Source organism: Paracoccidioides lutzii (assembly GCF_000150705.2).
Source record: "Paracoccidioides lutzii Pb01 unplaced genomic scaffold supercont2.15, whole genome shotgun sequence".
Classification (NCBI taxonomy): Eukaryota; Fungi; Ascomycota; class Eurotiomycetes; order Onygenales; family Ajellomycetaceae; genus Paracoccidioides; species Paracoccidioides lutzii.
The window spans coordinates 353,015-372,796 of NW_015440961.1; the positions used below are offsets into that span (position 1 = coordinate 353,015).

Below are 19,782 nucleotides of genomic sequence, written 5' to 3' on the forward strand. Positions count from 1 at the left end.
AAAGTTTGCTGGGCATCCTTCAGGTCATTGCATAGCCAAGGAATCAGCAAAAATGGGGTTTGGATGGAAAGTAAGGAACTCTCAGTATCTGTGATGCTTGCAGTACTGCTCTCTAATGTGATCTCCATGTCCCCAGCTGCCCGCCATTGCATCTACAAAGGCCTTCTCAGGGAATTTTTCTGCTGTCGCTTTATTCTTATCATCAAGAAAGGAGATGGTCAAGAAGTGGTCAGACTCTGCGTCATGATTGGTTTCGCATGGAATGTTCGCGTCTGAACCGAATTGCTCTGCCTGGATTCTGTCTGCTTTGGCTGGGGTGGATTGGGGGGAATCCTAATCAATGGACCATGGATTTGCACCATCAGCACCAGATTGTATGGCGTCCAGAATTTCGTTGGTTACAGCACCAGTACTGCTGGCTAAAGAAATATCAGTAGTCTCCATGGAGGCCTCGGCGGCATCCTTCATAGGGGCACTGGACTGGTGATGGTCGTTTTCTGTGTCGGGTGTCATTTCAGGTCTTTCGACTTCTGCCGCAAGCTGCGTGGGAGGTCGCCTAGGGTGTATAAGTCGATGAGGACGCTTGACGCGAGACCTTGCTCTTAGCTTCGTCATCTTTCTGATGGGGCTGGCCCTGGGGATGCTGTGGATAAATGAACGACGGACAAAAGAATGTTAAACCCGGTTTGAACAGGCTTGAGCGCCTGGGAACAGTTTTCGCGACACCATTTTTGGTGGCGCTGCGGAATCCAGCTTCTCGTAGCGGAGACGCGAAAATCTGAGTGAAGCAATGTAGAAAGTGCTGAGGGTTGGAAATAGGGGGTGAAAATGCGAATGAGAAGCAATTAAAAGGAAAAATGGGTTCTAATGGGAGAGAGCCCATCTTTATACTCAAGGCCCAAGAAGTGGTCACGAGATTGTCCCTTGTTGTTGACAAATAGGCTGCGAATCAGGTTTCAGTAGCTCCCTGGAAGAAATATACTGTTGCATGTGGAAAAGACTGTATTTATTTGACAAATGTGACACTGAACCTGCATTAGCCTATGATATCTGGGTTTTCCTGTGCATCCTGAAGCTCCTTGATCATATTCAGGTGGAGATGAGGATTCAGTCTTTTCCATCGTTCGCCGTCCGGAAAGACAAGCCGACGTAACCGTTTCACACAGGGGATCAAGGATTGATAGTATGGAGTGAAATTAGTCTCTGCAGCCTTTAGGAAATCCCCTTCACCAGATATCAAGCCTTTTTTTGCCTCTGCCAACTCTATTGTATCCATATAGTTCCATTTCTCAAAGCGTCCTCCGTCTCTCCCTTTGTTCGGCCCATCATAGTGAATGCATATCCAGAAGAGCACCCAGAAAAAGACTCCAGATCGTGCATAAAGCAATGGGTTTCACCATACAAGACACCAATAGCCATGAATGCCCTGGTACCGGTCTTGCCCGCGCGCCGCAGGACCTGTCCCGCTGCTTTTTGATGGCCAGATCAAGGTCAATCAGAAAAGCACGCCATGAAGGGTTGTCATCATCCTCATTCACCATCAGATTCCAAGGGGAAATGTCACTTTGGACAAGACCGGCCTTGTCATAGAGCGATATATATCCTTCAATGCAACCTGCCAGCCCATCAAGCAGAACTGCCTTCGAGCTACTCTCATAGTTAGGCTTTCCATAGTCCTGGACAATCACGCGACGATGCACTCGGTTTGGTGGGTTAGAGTCCACTGTAGGTTTAGTAGAAGAACTCGACTGGGTACGTTTACTTGGAGGCTTGGAGGGGTTTGTGCCGTGTCCACACAGTCAAAAAGGTCTTTTCCGCCCAGCAGTGCTGCCTTGGCTCTTCTGTCCTCTCTGAGACCTGCTGCGCCGCACTGTCACTTTCGAGCTGCCTTTGTTATCATTCAATGCTGGGATATTTAGACCCTTTCGAATAGTCAAAACATCGTCCTCCTTGCCGTTGATGCAAACCGTCTCATGGGGATAATATCTCGCAACATTCTTGACTCCACTCTTCATTGCTTCTTGCAACAACTTCCCTTCCTCAGTGCTCTCTGGGTATTGCCATGAGTCCTTGACCACCAGCGGAGTCCGTGACTCATCTGCCTCGCGGTGTGCCTTCCAGCAGGTTGTGGCTCGCCCAGCAATGCAGTGTGCTCGTCCAATGAACTTGTCGATGATCAGCCGTTCCTTCACACCGCCCTTCTCGATCTTGATATACCGTTCAGTCCCGATGGTGACAATGGTCGGATCAAATCCAAGCTGCTCCCGGCTCATCAGAAGGAATCCAAGAATAATGGAAACAAATTGAAGGCCATCCTCCTCGCTGATGTCATAATTCTCAGACGCAATTCCACCCAGACCGTCAAAGTTCCACAGTCGCAGGAATGGCCTACACAGGATCAACCCAAGAACAAAACGGCGGCTGTTCTGCGCGGCAAGAACCTCTCTGGCATATCTTTCCAGATCATAATACGATCCTGAGGGACGGTCATATTGTGGGTCGTTCTTTAAGCTCTCCTGGCACCAGGATCTACCACCAATGGCACCTGGAATTCTCTGTGGCGTTCACAACATCAACAAAGCCAATGTCCAGTTTTCTCTGCGCGATGGACCCTGCAGTGGCCGATGTGGCTGTGCGAGCGGCCTCCGGTCAATCTTCAAGGTTGGCTCGTGGGTCTCTGCCATCTGCACCAGCTAACCAATAATCTTGGCCAACCAGCTCAGGACATCCTCTTCTGCCGCCTGTTCGGGCCAGTCCCGCCAGCCATTGTTGTCATTGTAGAGGTTTGTCCCCTTGCTCTTTTCAAACACTGCTCGCGCAACTACATCAAGATGTGGTATGCCCTCGAAGGATGCATTGAAGAACCCAGGAATGTTGGTGTGTAACTCTCCCAGCTCCTCCTTCAGCACGATGTCAATGTAGTCTCGGCGTTCTGTCGAGTTGGCAAAACTGCTAGTGTTGCGCAGCCAGGGTGTTTGTTGGATTGATGATACAGGGCGAGAAGGTGGAGTGGCTTGCGATACAGTGTATATGAGGCTGAAGACAGCTTTCCAGATATCGACGTCGGCAGCTTTTTGGATGACAAGCTGAGCTAGTGGCTGATAGTAGCGGTAGTTGAAAAGGTCAGGTCGGAGATGCTTAAAGTTTTACTTCTGCTAAATCTGAATCGATATTTTGATCGGTAATCCGAGAGCGAAGATTGAATGCCGTGTCCTCTCCTTGTAAAGCATGGAGGAGTGTTGCAATCGCATTTCGATGGAGCTGGTCCAGTTTGTCAGTGGCGCCATATCATCAGAAATAAACCACGACGCGTGAGTTCTCTCCGTGAAGCAAGCCACGTAAATCACCGAGTGACTTGGTTAAAAGGATGCTTTTTGATGATAGCGGTTTCATCTGGTGATAGTTCTGCCACACTTACCAACACAAGGAAGCGGAGTAAAATCTCAGCCAGCTGCTTGGGTGCAGGTGTTCAAGAAGGGTAATGAATTGAGTTGGTCAACAATAACATTTGTCTCGGTCCCTGGGCATTGTGGGAAGTGAGTTACTTGTCGGTTTTGGGCTCAGGTTCAACCGAGCTTGGAGCTAATAAAACCGTTCGGGGCCACTGGGTTCAAAGGAACTTGCTAGAAATACCACAGGTGCCAGACTCTGGCGCTGCTCTCCCAAGCTTATGAGGTTAGCAACATACATTGTTCGAGAGACTTGTGCATTTCTCCCAACTTCGCCCATCAGAGAGAGGAAATCTCCGAGAATAACTCGGGTTGGTTTTTTTCCAAGGAGGCGAGGCCTGACAGAAGCTAATCCGGTCTGCAGGCGGATCAGAAGCGTCGTAGCCGCCTGGAGGCTGCTGGTCCAGTTATCTCAAATACTGGCCAGCGGGTGTCAAGAAAGAATGGCTCGAGAAGTTTTAAGAGTCTCCATAGAAGAGTTTTCCAGCTGCTTTCACCTGCTTTCGCATTTGCTTTTCCACTCTTCTGCTCCTCTGTCTGCTCCTCTGTCGACTCTACACACGGGTGGGCGCTTCCATCATGAATGTGGCCATTTATGATTTAATTTATTTGGCTCCGCATCTACAGTAATATTATTGTTCAGCAATTTCCAAACACAGGCTCTCTCTCTCTCTCTCTAGAGATAAAATCTCTTGCTTGTACCTTGAAAATGATTGAGATATATCACAATTCAAGCCCCTTCTAATCCCACCCCTACCCTGTTCCAATTTGTGTGTGTGTGGGGGGGGTAAAACCTGGAGTGATTCATTCATTAATACCGCATCTATCCTCCCGTTCTGTCTTAACTAGTTCTTAATCATAGAAGCATATGCAGTAGATACCATTATCAATGTATATGTATCTTTGCCACCGCATTCTTCTTTCACAGTAATGCAGGGGTTTAGTGGCCCTGTTTGCCCTCTGAATAATAACATCTTTCTGGGTTATAAAAGAGCAGCAAGGCCGCCGCAAGACTCAATCATTTATGCTGCTTGAGATTCACAAGTATGTGCTCTCACAAAACAAAGTTACACGTAAATGCAGCCATGCTCATTATCTTGTCGTGTTGTTGCCTTGGTGTGTCATTTTAACCAGCAGACGCAAGAGAGGTGGTGTCTCCTAGACAATACAGCCTCGGAAGGGTATCTCCATGCTTAATGGGAGAATGTGTTAACAATCTCTCCCCCCTCCCCCCGTGTCCTAGGGAAACCTGTAATGAAGCCCGCGGTCTGTTCTGTCCCTCCCATCCCCCCGGAGCTTTCTCTGATGGAAACAATGCAGGAGACCGCAAGGCGGTTCGGCGACTCCGTGGCGGCAGGGCAACAACAGTGAGGAACGGGAACCGGGGAGAGGGAGCAATGCATGAAGGCACGGTTGCAGGAGGGAAAGGAGAAAAAGAGTAAAGAGCAAAGAGTAGAGAGAGTGCGTCGTCGTCTTTCGAGGGAGCGAGGCGGCCCCTTTCCACAGATTTGAGTGCTGAAGCGAGGTCGAGTACGGCCATACCGCAACGGGCTAGAGTCGAGGGCTATCGGGGATAACCGTCCACAACTTTTTACCCTAATATACATACATACATACATACATACATACATATATATATATATATATATATATTGTAAACAACCAACTGGCTAAAAGTTAACATTTATTTCATCTTTCCTATCTGTGTTTGAAAGCTTCTCAGACGAGAAAGGACTTGTCTCATTATGGACAATGCTGGTGATTAGTTACCCAACTCTGGAGAGCATCTACGAAACCCCCGAGGGCGACAGCCCGGCGGAGCGCATATCCCGCGCCCGCCAACCAACCGTGCGCGGCGTTGCAACGTCTGGGCATGGGAAGGTTAGTGACTTGCCACTAGCCTTCCAGATCTCACTGACCCCCGACGAAAGGGGCACGAGTCTTGGGAAAGCCCTCTCTCCCTGGCCTGATTCGACCAGGGTTCTCCCAGTGGCGGGCTTCGGTTGATTCTTTCAACGAATGAATGATCCTTGTCCTGCAAGCTACAGACTGTGGCTTCAGAAAGATCATCCACACTGCCTCACAATGCGGCTGTCATTATTAGACCGCGTACTAACACTGTCCAGAAGGGGTTGGCTTCGCAGCCCTTGTTGCGTCTCAGGCGTCTCACCTGCATTCCCAGCAAACAAACTGAAGAGAGTAAAGACAAACCAGTCCGGCCCACAATGGCTTTAGAATACGGTCAAGCCCGCTTGTTGCTGAGATGTACATTCAACACTAAATTGGGTGTCCCACTTGCTGCTCTGGAAGCCTTATATAGACAGGCGTAACAATAACATTATATCAATCGCAGAGGGCCTCACTTGACACGGTTTAACCTGGTCCAATGGGGGTCCGTTCAGATACCCCATTTTCGAGGACTCTCTTGACTTTTCCGATGACCCGGCATGCCTTAAGTTGCCTGTATGTTCGTTGTGTCCATCGGGAGAAAAAATATGGAACAGGAGCTGCTTGGAGGGGAGGAAGAGCCGCAAGTGTCCATTCATCCAAATTCTTTAACTTGTGCCAAATATATTGACTAACAGCGCCTCTACCGAAAACTTTTTTTTTTTTTTTTTATTATAAGCTTCCGTAATTAACCACTGAATCTGTGGCTTCAGGCTGAGAGAAAAAGGACAGACTAATGTAAAAATTCTTTCGGCGTATATAACGCCATCCCACCCCCGGCGCCCCGCGGACTTCGAGTAAGCGCGCAATCAATCTCCTGTTATTCCCCCGTTAAAGGCCCAAAAGCGCTGGTGTGGGCAACGATGCCATATTGTATACACCCGCATCTGACGACTATACTTCATGCACGGGTCGATTTCTCTGGACCCTATCATTTCTGTGAACCCGAGCGACAGCGACAGCATTACGGCCTCCGCCGCCGCCTATTCCCTCCAGGCCCGGACCTGCCTCTGATGTTTCTTGGTCGCCATCAGCGGGCAGCTAGACGGCGCTCGCATAGATTATTATTCTGTGCATTGCTATGCGCTTCTCTGATGATGATATACTACATCTCTATTCCGGGAGCGGTGCCTCCGCCAGCAAGGCTTGTTCGGCCAGATTCCCACGGCATTCCACTAGCAATTGTGGTGGGCAAAACGGTGGGAGAGAATGCGAATTGGGCATATAAGATGTTTCCGGAGTTAGTATACTAACATGTCCCCAATGAATAACCTGCCATAAAAACTTAATATATGTATATATACATATACCAATTTCTTTCTTTCTTTCTCTCTTTATCCTTTTTTTTTTTGGTTTTAGTAATTAGATGCTTCCAAAAAAAACAGATGGACCCCTTTCGTCTACAGCGTCGACAACGAACCAGGCTATGGCCTCCACGTGCCCAACCGCGGCCGCGAGTCCATGCCCTACCTCACCTTCATAATCGACCACTACTACAACCTCCCGGATATCGTCGCCTTCATGCATGCCAACAATCGACAATGGCACAACCAAGATATCAGCCCGTACAACGACCGAGTTCTCCGCAGCCTCCGCCTCGAAACCGTCCGGAAAAGAGGCTACGTGAACCTGCGCTGCAGGATCAGTCCAGGTTGTGAACCATCCAGCGTGCTCCCGCATCACCCGACCTTCGCCGATATCGATCGCAACGATACCCGCTCACGCTTTGCTGATATCTATGCGAAATTGTTTGAGCTGGACGATGTGAAGGACGTACCACAGGTCATTGGCGGGGTATGCTGTGCACAGTTTGTGGTGACGCGGGAGCGAATTTTGCAGAGGCCGTTGGAGGACTATGTGCGGATGAAGGACTGGGTGTCGTCAGGGTCCCGGCCGATGAATGATTACGATGTTGGGTGGGTGTTTGAGAAGATTTGGCATATTATTTTTGGGGAAGCGGCGGTATCGTGAGTTAGCCTTTTTTTTTTTTTTTTTTTTTTTTTTTTTTTTTTTTTGCCCGGGGCTTTGTTGATATATAAACCACCTTTCAAACCACGAGTAAACGCCTGGCTGAACCTGTTTTGTCTCATGCAGCTGCATAACCGAGTCACAATGTCTCTGTGACCTCTACGGCAAATGCAAACCATCCCGCCGCCCCAAGAAGGCCACCAAATTAGCATTTGAACCAGTTTCATGATTTTTTTCCCCCTCTTTTCTTTTGCAGGGCATTGAACCATTCCTCCTCCCTTTTCTTCTCTTCTCCAAAATTTACTACCCCATTCTCTCCGCAACATCTCTTCATCAGATACCCACATTGTATACCCGATGTCCACCCTCCATTTCTACTCCATCCATGCGAGCGTACTCCCCTTTTTGCTAGAAACCCTGGAAAATTATTCGATTTGATATTGAGGGCATATGCATACAGGCGTAATAGGAAAGTTGGAAAATTACAAATAGAAAAATACTATATAAGAGCGGAAGTTGTTGCGATTTCTTTCCAATATTTTTTTTGGATCTTTTTGCTCTCTCTGTTTACTTTTTACTGGTCACTACTTTCTCTGTCGCAAGTCAGCTTTTGTCCTGGGCCATTCTGTCACAATGTTGTATGTCTTTACAAGACAGCTTTGTTTTCTCTCCGGCCTTCAAATATATCCTCAAATTCTCTGCTAAATCCGTGTTCATCCAACTTGCTAGAACAAGTTCTCGCTCGCCGTACGGGTTCCTCCCATAGATCTCAGTCAACTAAACGTCCCCTGAATGACGTCGTACATTAAATCTACCGCTATTCGTGGCTTCCCCTTGTTTCAACCCCGATGCCGAACGCGTGAGAATCGCTCGGGTGTTTGTCACTCGATTGCAACTTTTCGATTCGCCTTGCCGAATTGAGCAGAGTGTGATTTGTGAAAAAGAATTGTGTGTGGAACTGCCATGGTAGTTTCCCTTGCCTTGGGAACAATGAATTCAAGTCTGCTTATATGCTTTTTGCGTTGTGATAAAAGGCCAGGGAACGTAGGCTTCAAGCTGCCTTTAGAATCATGACATTATAGGTTTAAAGCGTGGTTCTCCTCGGGGTTGAAGAGTGGTCTGGGAATGTGATCTCTCTCAGGCTTAAACAGTATTCCGAGATTTAAAGAAATACCTTAAGTTTATAATAAAAGTGTCAAGAATCACAACATCTGATCTAAAGTGTGGTCTCCTCAAAGTTAAGAAGCATCCTGAGAATTAGAGATGCTTTGAAATTCGCAACAACGATGTTTTTGGAGCTTGTGGTAGCTTAACCCCAGAGAAATCATATACCCCCTGAGAGCTACACCAAAAGTCGTGGCCACATCCAGCGGCAGTAGAAGGCCGTAAGAAGACAAACAGCGGGGGGGCATACATAAATTCCCTCTCATTGAGCACGGAAAGAAATGCCCCGGGAACAACAAAAAATTAACAACCGAAATGAGTTGATGCCCTGGGACATACAAATATTGATAGGGTTAATCATACTTTGAAAAGGCTTCCATGGCCCACAGACAGATATTATAAAACAGGTTCTTCTGAGACAGATTCAGAAATCAATCCTGTTGAACAATTGACTCTTCTACAAAGGGAGGAGAAATTGTCAGAAAGCGGTTAAACCATTTTGCAGTCTAACAAGATATTACTCCCCGCCAGAGACGTCATGTTCACGGAATACAGGGTGCCCCCCCCCCTGGTGCTTGCACAAATAGTGGAAGAATCACCCCACCATGCCAATCAATGAAATCAAGGACCTTTGCTGAACCGGGTATGAGTAGAGTGTCGATCAGGCTCAGATCGGGGCGTCTGAATATTGGAGCATTGAGTGCTGCTTCGCTGGGAACCAGAAATGGGTGCCACGAGAAGATATTTATTTGGAAAGGAGGAGCGAGATGTGTTCGCTGGTCGGCGCGCAGCAGCTGTCAAGCAGAATCCAGGCTTTGTCCCTAGGATCTATATAAGACGTTCTGAGAAACGAACAGGGTACCACGATTTAACTGCATCTGTTTTCGCTTATTCATGCCAGAATTTTGTCATTTCGAAATGGGCCCCACGCAAGAAGCCATCTACTACTTGCAAAGCTACCCGACAGGCTTCTGCGATATCCTTTGTGCGGTATGGACTGCCATATGCAGAAAAATCGACGGCGAAATTTTCTGCTCGACCTCGGTTACCTGTGACATCACGTCCTTCAGGTCAGCCGTTGACAGCGAAAGCCACCAAGAGGGAGACCACCGCCTTGCAGCAGTTCCGTTAGTTATTATATATTCAGCGCCCACAAGGTTGGCGTGGGTTGTCGAATAAGGGAAAGTTCTAGGAAAAGGAGAATCTAGGATGTTGCGGAGAAAGTCCATGGTCGCAACTTTGCCAGCAGTTGGGAAATGCGCGGGATCCCGCGATAGGAGCGAGGAATGCGTGCGAGAACTCTGCTCCCATCATCCAGAGTGAGAAGGAAATCTCTGTTGAAGCCACCCTCTGCCATTTTGGCCATGCGGATGTACTGATCTCAATTTTACTGCACTTGCTGCAGTTGGGCAACATTAAATTGGACATATCTTTCCCTCAGTCGTGCATTTTCATTGAATCTGGCCATCTGTGAGACTTGGCAGTTTTGGTATAACGAGGCGGGAGGGCACAACCAAACATCCATCGCCTCGTCGTGTTCTTGAACAGTTCCTCCTCCGGAGGCGAATGCTTCGGAGGATAGGCAACAAGCGGGCACGTACATCCCGGCTCTCTTAGTTCTCCGACGGTGCAGCAACCAATTTAGCCTGCATGTGGGCTGGCGGTCGAGACGAAACATGGAGCCTACCAAGGAGATTATTTGACAATGCCATCTTCTGGACGTGAGAGGTGAAGGGGAATAAGAATCTCAGTCTGGGAGCTCTCTTGGAGCTTGGTTTTAGCGCCCGCCGTGCGTCAGAGAGCTAAATAAAAATTCCGGCCTCCTCAGTTGATCTTGGACTCACAGAAGCTTGAATCGTGGGCAACACGAACTCATAAACGAGTTGGGATAGAAGTCCAATATGCCCTCTGTGATATTAATTGACGACGCGGTTGGCTGTATTTGAAATGGAGCTCGCATTCCAGATTGCATCAAACTGAGGGCCATCAAGAGGTGCGGGGGTGGCGGGGTTTGAAATCAATCACTCTCGGCGGTTGAAGAATTCCGTCATGTTGATTCTACATCCCTCTCTTGCTCAAGGTCAGGCAGGGTATGGATGCGTTTGGCTGAACAGCATCTTCGTTTTTTTTTTTTTTTTTTTTTTTAATTTTTAATTTTTAATTTTTAATTTTATTTTATTTAATTTTTTTTATTTATTTATTTATTTTTTTTTGATTATTTCTCCGTACTTAAAGGACCAATGTACAACCACAAAACTTTCAATGAAGTAATTTCAGATTGTTACTTCATTTGAAACAGTGGAACCATGGACGATGGATGGACGGACCATGACAGCCACAGACTCGCTGGCGGGCTGCTATCCTCGATGCAAATAAAATATAATTTAAAAATAATTAAAAATTAAATAATTTAAATAAAAGATGAGAATGCTGTTTGTGCTCCCTGGTTATGTTCGTCAGCCGGTGATGATTAAACTGCTGCTGTGACATCTTTCTATGCCAATTTCTCTCCCCCCGTCTGTGTCTTTTCTGAGATCGCTATCGAGAATCGCCATCCTCCCCTCTCTACGCTGCGGAGTAGATAGATATCCAGGAATCACAACTAGATACACCCCTGCATGCATCAGCGACTACTCTCCATATTCCTTGCATACGAGAGGTGAGGGCTTGTCAGGCTGAACGGACGAGTGACCCGGTTCCCAAGCCCTTGATAAAAGAACCATTTGACAACCGTCTGTTCTTATTTATTATTCCACCCAGCCGCTTCTTCCTTTCCCCATGCTCATGCTTGGTGCTCCCCCCGCCCTGTTTTGTTTTCTGATCTTGTCCTGAAAGCCGCCTGACGTGCGCCGTTGCCAAAGCAGTTACCAACACGATATGAGATAGCCAAACTACTTGCTTGTGGAGCTAAATATATTACTGCTTCACCTCCCACCGTCAGCCCGTCCCCTTCTCTCTTGTCATTTCTTCTCTACAGACCAACTTATTTACAATTTCTTCCATTCCTCTCCTTCCTACTCTAAACCCACTTCCTCAATTCACAATGAGTTCGACATCAGCTCCAACCCAGGAGTCATCCTCCAATAACTCCGGCGCGAGCGTGACTCACTGTGCCTCTTCCAACCCCTGCACCTCCACCCTTGAACCCGCACGGTGCTCGAGATGCCAGGAGGCTCTCAACCTCGAGAATCCCTCGTTCCCCCCCGGCTTTGTTCGATTCGGCATGAACTCATACTACTGCAGCCGCTGTGCGTACATGGTCGGGTACAGCAATCGCTGAGAAAAATAATGGTGGCAGCAAGACGAAACTGGTTTAAACACGGTCGTTTCATTCTAAGCACCGAAAAAAAAAAAAAAAAAAAAAAAAACAGCTCTAATCCACCAAAAACCCCTATCCAATCCAAATCCAAAACCGTTTCGCACTTTTCAAGGCAAGATTATGAATTCGCAGATGACAAAAAATTAAATAAAAAAAGAAAAGAGAAGAAAGAAAAGCAAAGAAAATCCAAATCCAAACAGGGAATCTGTGAACGAGATTGCGGACTGCATGACAACCTGACAAACTCACCGACTAATCGAAGCCTGACAACTACCGACGTTCATGATGGAAGAAAAAAAAAAAAAAAAAAAAAAAAAGGTATCCTAACCAATATCGATGAGGGGGGAAGATGAAAACCAACAAGGCGCCGATATGACAAGGCGAAGCAAACCCTACCAACGAAACTGGTTTTTTTGATTCATTTCTTCACCATTCCCTTCACCTGCCTGCTTGCTCAGCACGAGACCGAATTTCCGAAATTTCCTTCATAATTCCGGCTTCTTTCCGTGTCGTTTGTATCGTTTGAATTGAAATCATCTTCACCGCCTTTTTTTATTTTTTTTTTAACGGTGAAATCGAAAGTTCCCAGCCTATCACGAGCCGGATCTGGCATTTTCTTACTTTTGTGGCTCCTGTAACTAACATTTCCGGGACTCCGAAAAAAAATACAAAAACAACAAATCGAGGGAAACAGGAACACATCACGGGATACGGTCAAAGTGAGAGGAGACGTGTTAGATGGATGAACAATACCATCGGGAAAAAAATGCTACCCCGCTCTCTTTAACCGGCCGTTTATTGCAATTCCATGAGCTCTGTCAGAAAATACGCATATGCCAATATTGGGTAGTATCTCAGCTCGCCCTTTTTCAAAGCACGCAGTGCAACCTCTTTCCACTGTGTTCGGTTTTCTCATGAAGCGGTGGCAATCTCCACCCCCAACCTCATCTAAATACTCCGGGAACTGTTCTCGGGAACCTGTACACAAAGGTTTAAAGTTTGGCTAAAATGTGGCCAGTTTTAGATGTCGATCATCGAGGTGCTCTGTTTTCCTTTTTCTCTCTTCTAGTGTCACTGCTTCTAGTGTCACTGCCAGGCAGGCATTCTCACACACAAACAAGAGCAGCCAAGATGTAAACAAAGCGGGGGGCTGTAAATTACGCACTATTTTCATGATCACGCGAAGAGAAGGAAGGTGAACGTTGTTTCGAAATTTTCTCATTTGCGTGTCCATTCCAGGCCTATTGCGGAGAAAGTGATTTGTGTGTGTGTGTGTGTGTGTGTGCGAAAGCAGAAATCGTGATGAGAACAGGAACCCATTCATTCAACAGCATTCTATACACACCTCGTTCCATTTCTCTCTTATTTTATGTCAGTCGCTTTCATTTTGCTTTCCTCACATCAAGTCCCCTCCATTTTCATCATCGCCATCATCATTCAAACAACCGCACTTTGTTATCTCGTTGTTATTATTGATTTATGTTTGTCATGCCTCTTTTTTTTTTTTTTTTTTTTTTTTTTTTTTGGCTCAAATGATATCCCATCTCGGTTTTTGTTTCTGCTATATTATTTGGTTTCCTTTTCCAGCTGCGTGATATCTCAATGCATATGACGGGTCTTATCATAGCATATCTTCATGTACGACAGTCTTGGGTGTCGTGTATGCTCAAAACCGACTGCTGGTAAGGAGTTATGGGGGTGAAGTTTCATGTTCCTTAGCGTCTGCAGCTTTACAAAACGGCTCATTCAGCAAGGATTCTCATCTATTATTATCTTGCCTCCCTGCTCTGTACTGGACTTTACATATATCTCTACGTTTGTTATCTATTAGCTTAACATGTCAACTTGCAGTGTTGATCAGTTCCCTCTATCCGCACAACCCTGGACATTGCGTCAGCCGTGCACATGGGGATCCGTGGGGTTCATCGTCGTGGGACAACGGGGGGTGTAATATATCCTCAACAACCATGGTTACAAAGCACAGTACTCCGTAACTAACTAACTAACTAACTACACGTCTGAGTAATGAGTGACTCATGAAACTACCAATCCTCCCCGCTTCCCACAGATGTATATTGTGGGGTATTCAGCCTTGGCGGAAAAGACAGAAATAATGGCTATTAATGATCTCAACCAAATACCACCTCTGCAACCCCTCCTGAGTCCCAAGGGCGACATGCTAGCATCCGATTGAGAGATATTCACCTATACGGTGTACGCCTATCTTCCAATGTAATATACAGTATAGCAACAGGAGATAGACCGAGCTCAGCCATGCAGATCACCAAACTGACAGAGCAGCAAGCTTTCCTTCATTCCCCAAGGTTGCTAACTCCGATACATCGTCGAACACAAGTCACGTGACGGTAGGGTCCGACACAATCAACATGAGAAGGTACATAGTTAAACGCCTTTCTTTCTAATGACGTAGTAGTTACCTTACTTTTTTGAAGCCGTGATAGTCAGCACTGGCACCGTCACAATTGATGGTCACAGGTTGCGTTCACGTGGGCTCGCTGTGCCTGTCGCCCGGCATGTGTGACAATCTGCAGCTAGGACAGCGGTGCTTGCAGACATGTAGTTAGTGGGTGCGGAGACAAAGTGGATGGATGCTTTTTGCTTTTATTGGTGGCAGTGGGATTGTCGAAGGGTTTGCGGCCGATGATTTGGGAACAATGTTGTGTTCTGATGAGGGGAATGCCCGAACCTGCACTGGGGATTCGGATTGGGATCCACAGCTCTGGTGTGGGGGTGGTTTAACGACATTGCGATCTGTGTGTGTTGGCTCTGGGGCATGGAAATCGTATGTAGCGCGTTTCTCATATTCGGGCATATTTCGTAGAACTACCGATTATCAAGAGTGTTGCGGGGTTCATAGGGGATATATATATATATATATCGTGATATTCATGGGCAGGTTATATTTCATGCTGACATGCTGGCTGAGCATCCTGCTCTCTCAATTATTTATGTGCAATGAACAGCTGCATCACATACTTGTACGTGTAGCTATCTGTAATAAATGCATGCACTGCATATCTTGCGAGTCAGACATTTTCTTCATGAGCAATACTTACCGTATCAGATCACTTCTTCTTACCAGTCTCTTCACCCTCTCATCTCCCACTCTGGGAGCGAGGACACGTTCTCTCCTGACATCAAACGCAAAGCTCTCTGACTTAAATCTTTGCGAACTGGCAATTTTCATGACAGCACGGAACTGCATAATCGTTAAGTGAGAGGATCTCAGCACTTCCCATGAAAATGCTCACACTGGACCATGTTGCTTTTGACGAATGGCTTTGAGACTGGCTGACCGTGGACTGTGACGGAGAAAGGCATCAGCGGGTTACAGCAAAGATAGTCTCTAGTATCTGCAGCCAGAATCATTGATTGCACTAATCTATACACCGAAGCGAAAAAAAAGCCTCAGATATTCAGTTCACAGCCCTGGTAAGAGAATGATGTTTCTTTCTTTTTGCCGCCGACGTTACTTGAAAATGACCAAGTTCGCCCGCAAAAGTGGTAGCAGTGTGGTGATCGCGATGTCAGTAAATGCCATGAAGGAAAAATGAAGTCAAATCATCATGAAACTACTTTTCGAAGTTTTTTGTTTGGCGTATCATGACGTCATCACCATTTGGAAGAATAAAAAGGCTTATCAACCCGCGGCAAGCCGACAAACACCTATTAATGACAAGTATCTTTCAGACGAAGTAGCTCTAATCTGAATCAAATCTCAACGACAGTCACCATGGGTAATTGTCCAGCTGCCTTCTTCATTGCGCAGGCCGTAGGCTTGAGCGGCGCTGCTTGGCTTTCTGGTGAGTGTTTTATTTCCCGCCTTGTGTTCAACCGACGATGTACTACGCGTCCAAATACTCAGGCGGATGTCTATTGTAACTGGACTCTCACCATCGAAAGACGATATCGAGTTCAAAACAACATCAAACACGCAGTGGCAGTTGGCCAATGCTGATCATGCACACGATAAAATCTCAGGCAACATCGCTGCTTACAGCCTCAACGTCTGTCCAGCCCTCTTTACCTCCGCCCAAGAGAACAACCTCGCCCCCAGCACCGTTGCAAAGATATGGCGAAATGTATACAATCTGGGCTACGCGCAGAACCCACCGGTGAGCATGGTTACGGCCGCCGCATTCTTTTATCTGTCTTGGGCCACCCGTTCTGGAACAGCGATGCTCCATGAGAAAACAGAATGCACAGCGTCATTGTACTCTTCCGCCGGTATTCTCACGTTGCTCATAATCCCGTACACCTTTACGGTAATGGCTGGGACAAATAATGGGCTAATCGAACAGTCGAAGCTGGTCGAGTCGGAGCCCGTGGCTAAGATGATGGGAGCGAATAGTGAGACGGAGCGTCTGATGCGGAAGTGGGTTGTGCTCAATGGAGTGCGAGGTCTGATTCCCTTGTCAGGCTTTGTGGTGGGGCTTTATGCAGCTCTGGGAAGGCCGTTTCGCTAGAGGTGTATCGGTGACTATCTGTAGAGGAGAGGAGGTTTAAAATCTTCGAGCAGTTCTCCCTCTTTGACTTGCCGCTATGAGTATTGTCGACGGCATGGAGCTTTATATGCTTGTTTCGTTAAAAACTGCAAAAGCAAAATAACTGTTTCAGTCGAATTAATAGTGTAGATAGCACATAAAAACCGACGAAGAGGAAACTTTTTCCCCTTGCTTGACCGTCGTCTGACTATCACCAATGATACGTATCTATACCAGCTTCAACAGCAAAGTAGAATTCTCAATTGATTCCTACGACTTAAGCCATAGATATAGCTATGGGTTGCTCATAGATGTTAACTTTAAACAAATGATGGTCCATCAATCTTCGCTACAGCTGGAGGCCCGCATTTCGTGGCCACAAAAGCCCTCCTCAACGCCACTTGAGGGAAATTGGGCTATACATTGAATCATCTATGAGATCTTCGGATCGCTGGCAGCATGCAGGGTTGCATCCATGGGAGCTCAACTGCCGTTGCTTTGATATTTCTCCTTATCAGAGAAAGGACACTGAGGGTTATTGGATTTATCCTCCGCTAGGCGTTACGAGGATCAAGGAAATGCAAATGTGATTCAGTTTGGGAGCACCATATCTGCACTTTCACAACTGAGCATATTCGAATTTTCGGATGCCATTGAAGTTCGGTATCTAAGGTCGGTTGAAATTGTGAAAAGGATGTCAACCAGTCAATAACGCACCTCTGCATTCTCATCCTCATCCTTTCTACCTTCTCTCTTTTGCAGATATCTTGACTCCAGAAATCAAGTGTCACTCCCTAGTTGACTTATATATGTGGTATTAATCACAGGCAAATGGCCATGTCAGATAGACATATAGACGAAATGACATCTGGCGCAATTCATAACCAGTGCCTTTGAACACGATATCGGCGACATGTTGCTGTAGATAATGAAATGCGTCTCTTAACGTGGAGCTAAAATTCGATTCACCCGGCAGGTTCAGAGCTTGTGGAGAATGGCGGCGAAGATCTTTGGACCTTTGGCTTAGTTTCAGGCCGAGAGAAATTTTCCGAGGATCTAAAAGAGACCAGTTGACGCTTAGGTTAGACGAGAGGGGCTATCTCGGTTAGCCGACTGCTGGGCTCAATAATGACATTCATAGACGTTTGCTATAGCAAACACCCACTACTGCCTCTTCCTGTCCTCTCAGAGGGAAGACAGGAGGCAGAGGGAAGAAAGAGGAGACCGGGCCAAAGTATCGACACCCCGAACCTTATGCCCCTGCAATAAAAAAATCAGCCATTCATGGTCCTCAAAACAAGCGCCCAGGACGAAATGAAGGGCAAATAAAATAGCTATGCAGAACAACTGCGCATATGGAACGATGATTGTCACTTTCAAAAAAAAAGCCACAAAATGTAATATTCATGCAAAATCAGTATGTGACTTGCCTTGCAAGACACGATATTTTATGCTGCAGTTGAAGAGCAGCCTGAGGCAGTAGTTAAATAGTGCAGATACCTAAATCTCACCAGAAGGACAAGTAGCAGAGTTGCTGATTATCTTTCCCCAATGAACAGTAGTTCGACCACTGGTCGGATGCTTTGAGAGGATTATATAATAGTTAATTAACTAATTAACTAGTTAACTATTAACTAGTTAGATAGTTATTAACTTGGATGGAAGCTTTGAGGGTTAAATTGACGTTGTTGACTAAATAGTTCATCCTAACCAGCTATCCTCGTTGAGATTTTCCTGAGGTGGATTTTGTCCTTCACGCAATTTGCTGTGGTTTGCCAACTGACTCAGGAACCCACAATCAAGCAGCAACCTGGCAAGCATGTAACTATGGAGTGGTTACTGTACAGCATATTATTGTGACATTTCCTGCAAATGCCCTGATTTAGAGGTCGATGCTTTTGACGCAGCAATCCAAGCCTCATTCCCCCTTTTTTCTTTGGTACGAACCTGGGGTCCGCCCATCATCTCCCTGGAAAGACTGCTGCGTTTGTGACTCGTAACTTTTTCGTACCTTCTCTCCCACACTATGAGTTACGGATACCATCATGCACATCTACGACATGCTCCTCGGTGGCAAGAACTGCGTAATGTGTGTGGGAAATGAACCTGCATACCCATGCCTACATATATCCATTATGTACATGAGGGGATATACACAGACATTGTACCAGGGGTTGTTTGAGATGGCCCCTCTGCGTGGCAACTGAACTAGCGATTTGTGAAAAAGCCCAAACCCAGCAACGCAGACGCTGGAGGGGGCATTGGGGACCGCCATCTCGCTCGCCAGTCTTGGATTCTTTTGGAGGAGGCAAACTCTCTATGCCCCTCTTCCAAGTCATTTGTGGACACAAGACGCTACGGGTTTCGAGTTACTGGCTAGCTGGCATTAATTAACGGTTGTTGACAACTTTGACATGTTCCGTACTTTGATCAACGGTTATATTGACCGATAGAGGCGTTGGAGATTAAATCCATGGATGGCATCCGTGCGTCGAAATTTGGCACAACGGTTGGATTGCCCTGGCGGCGACTTGTTGCGAATGCGTCTGGAACCACTGTTGTGCGAAGAATTGCCCTATTACCGTCTTGTTCGCATTTTTTAACCACTTGGTTGCCTTGTCTTAATCCTCCGTCTGTTGGTCCTGGATAGAATTTACCCGCGCCATGATGAGCATTTTCCTGAATCTGGCGCTGGAGGCTTGCTGATCGAGTCGTTGATTCTCTCTCATCTATCAATTCCAGTTTCTGCAGAATATGCAGCTGAGTGATCCTACTTCTGGCCGATCCTGTCTACAAATCATTGAAGCTAATTTTCTAGGATGATGAGGGGTGGGGAGCACTCCCCTGAATTGGTGTTTCCTACAGAGGATATTCTTCTTCTATTGCAGAGACAGACACTTTGGGACTAAAAAAATATACCTTGTGCTTCCCATGGCCCATTGAAACAGGCAAAAGAAAGGCGGTCATATGTTTGCTGCACTGCAATGTGTATATATTTCGACACCTCATATGCACCACATCCAGATGGAGCACAGCAGTGCCAGCAGATGAACCTTGGCCGACCAGGGTCTTCCCAGAAGATCGTCCCACCTGCAAAAAGACCAGATCATTGGTTGATGAATCTAAGATCTTTTCTATGTGCTAATTATATTATATTATTATTATTATCATTATTATTATTATTTATTTTTCTGTTTCAAACCCATTTCAGGGTTCCAGAACAGTATTATCCGGTTAGACCAGTAAGAATACCTGTTTTCACCCAGCGATATGAGTGTTTGTCAAGAGTTTTGTTGACTCTCTGGTCAGTTCACCTCCTCCCCAATCACTCGACATTGTTTGCAAAAGCTTTCCTGCTTTAATCTTCTACGAAAAACCGAAGCTTCAATCCCCGTCAAATCACCTCCCATGGAAAGCTTAACTGTGTATC

The 19,782-nt window shown here is 46.5% G+C and overlaps 8 protein-coding genes across 8 annotated transcripts; 4 read left to right on the forward strand and 4 right to left on the reverse strand.

Moving 5' to 3' along the window:
- Positions 1–81: 81 nt before the first annotated feature.
- Positions 82–615, reverse strand: PAAG_05622 (hypothetical protein; the record flags this gene model as incomplete). Its single annotated transcript, XM_015845637.1, has 2 exons — positions 82–333; positions 403–615. 2 exons carry the CDS (start codon positions 613–615, stop codon positions 82–84), a joined length of 465 nt encoding a protein of 154 aa, XP_015699863.1.
- A 421-nt stretch (positions 616–1,036) lies between these two features.
- On the reverse strand, positions 1,037–3,393 carry PAAG_05623 (hypothetical protein; the record flags this gene model as incomplete). The annotated part of the gene is made up of 7 exons (XM_015845638.1): positions 1,037–1,311; positions 1,403–1,769; positions 1,872–2,516; positions 2,569–2,630; positions 2,699–3,098; positions 3,151–3,261; positions 3,304–3,393. The coding sequence occupies 7 exons, from the start codon at positions 3,391–3,393 to the stop codon at positions 1,037–1,039; spliced, it is 1,950 nt and encodes a 649-aa protein (XP_015699864.1).
- A 1,808-nt stretch (positions 3,394–5,201) lies between these two features.
- PAAG_12071 (hypothetical protein) lies at positions 5,202–5,456 on the forward strand (the record flags this gene model as incomplete). Its single annotated transcript, XM_015847610.1, has 1 exon — positions 5,202–5,456. One exon carries the CDS (start codon positions 5,202–5,204, stop codon positions 5,454–5,456), a length of 255 nt encoding a protein of 84 aa, XP_015702760.1.
- Positions 5,457–6,259: 803 nt separating this feature from the next.
- PAAG_05624 (hypothetical protein) lies at positions 6,260–7,593 on the forward strand (the record flags this gene model as incomplete). The annotated part of the gene is made up of 3 exons (XM_002792293.2): positions 6,260–6,636; positions 6,782–7,363; positions 7,491–7,593. The coding sequence occupies 3 exons, from the start codon at positions 6,260–6,262 to the stop codon at positions 7,591–7,593; spliced, it is 1,062 nt and encodes a 353-aa protein (XP_002792339.1).
- Positions 7,594–9,252: 1,659 nt separating this feature from the next.
- PAAG_05625 (hypothetical protein) lies at positions 9,253–9,660 on the forward strand (the record flags this gene model as incomplete). Its single annotated transcript, XM_002792294.2, has 1 exon — positions 9,253–9,660. One exon carries the CDS (start codon positions 9,253–9,255, stop codon positions 9,658–9,660), a length of 408 nt encoding a protein of 135 aa, XP_002792340.2.
- Positions 9,661–14,428: 4,768 nt separating this feature from the next.
- On the reverse strand, positions 14,429–14,680 carry PAAG_12072 (hypothetical protein; the record flags this gene model as incomplete). The annotated part of the gene is made up of 1 exon (XM_015847611.1): positions 14,429–14,680. One exon carries the CDS (start codon positions 14,678–14,680, stop codon positions 14,429–14,431), a length of 252 nt encoding a protein of 83 aa, XP_015702761.1.
- Positions 14,681–15,737: 1,057 nt separating this feature from the next.
- Positions 15,738–16,334, forward strand: PAAG_05628 (hypothetical protein; the record flags this gene model as incomplete). The annotated part of the gene is made up of 1 exon (XM_002792297.2): positions 15,738–16,334. One exon carries the CDS (start codon positions 15,738–15,740, stop codon positions 16,332–16,334), a length of 597 nt encoding a protein of 198 aa, XP_002792343.2.
- A 2,448-nt stretch (positions 16,335–18,782) lies between these two features.
- PAAG_12073 (hypothetical protein) lies at positions 18,783–19,292 on the reverse strand (the record flags this gene model as incomplete). Its single annotated transcript, XM_015847612.1, has 2 exons — positions 18,783–19,142; positions 19,272–19,292. The coding sequence occupies 2 exons, from the start codon at positions 19,290–19,292 to the stop codon at positions 18,783–18,785; spliced, it is 381 nt and encodes a 126-aa protein (XP_015702762.1).
- Positions 19,293–19,782: the final 490 nt, after the last annotated feature.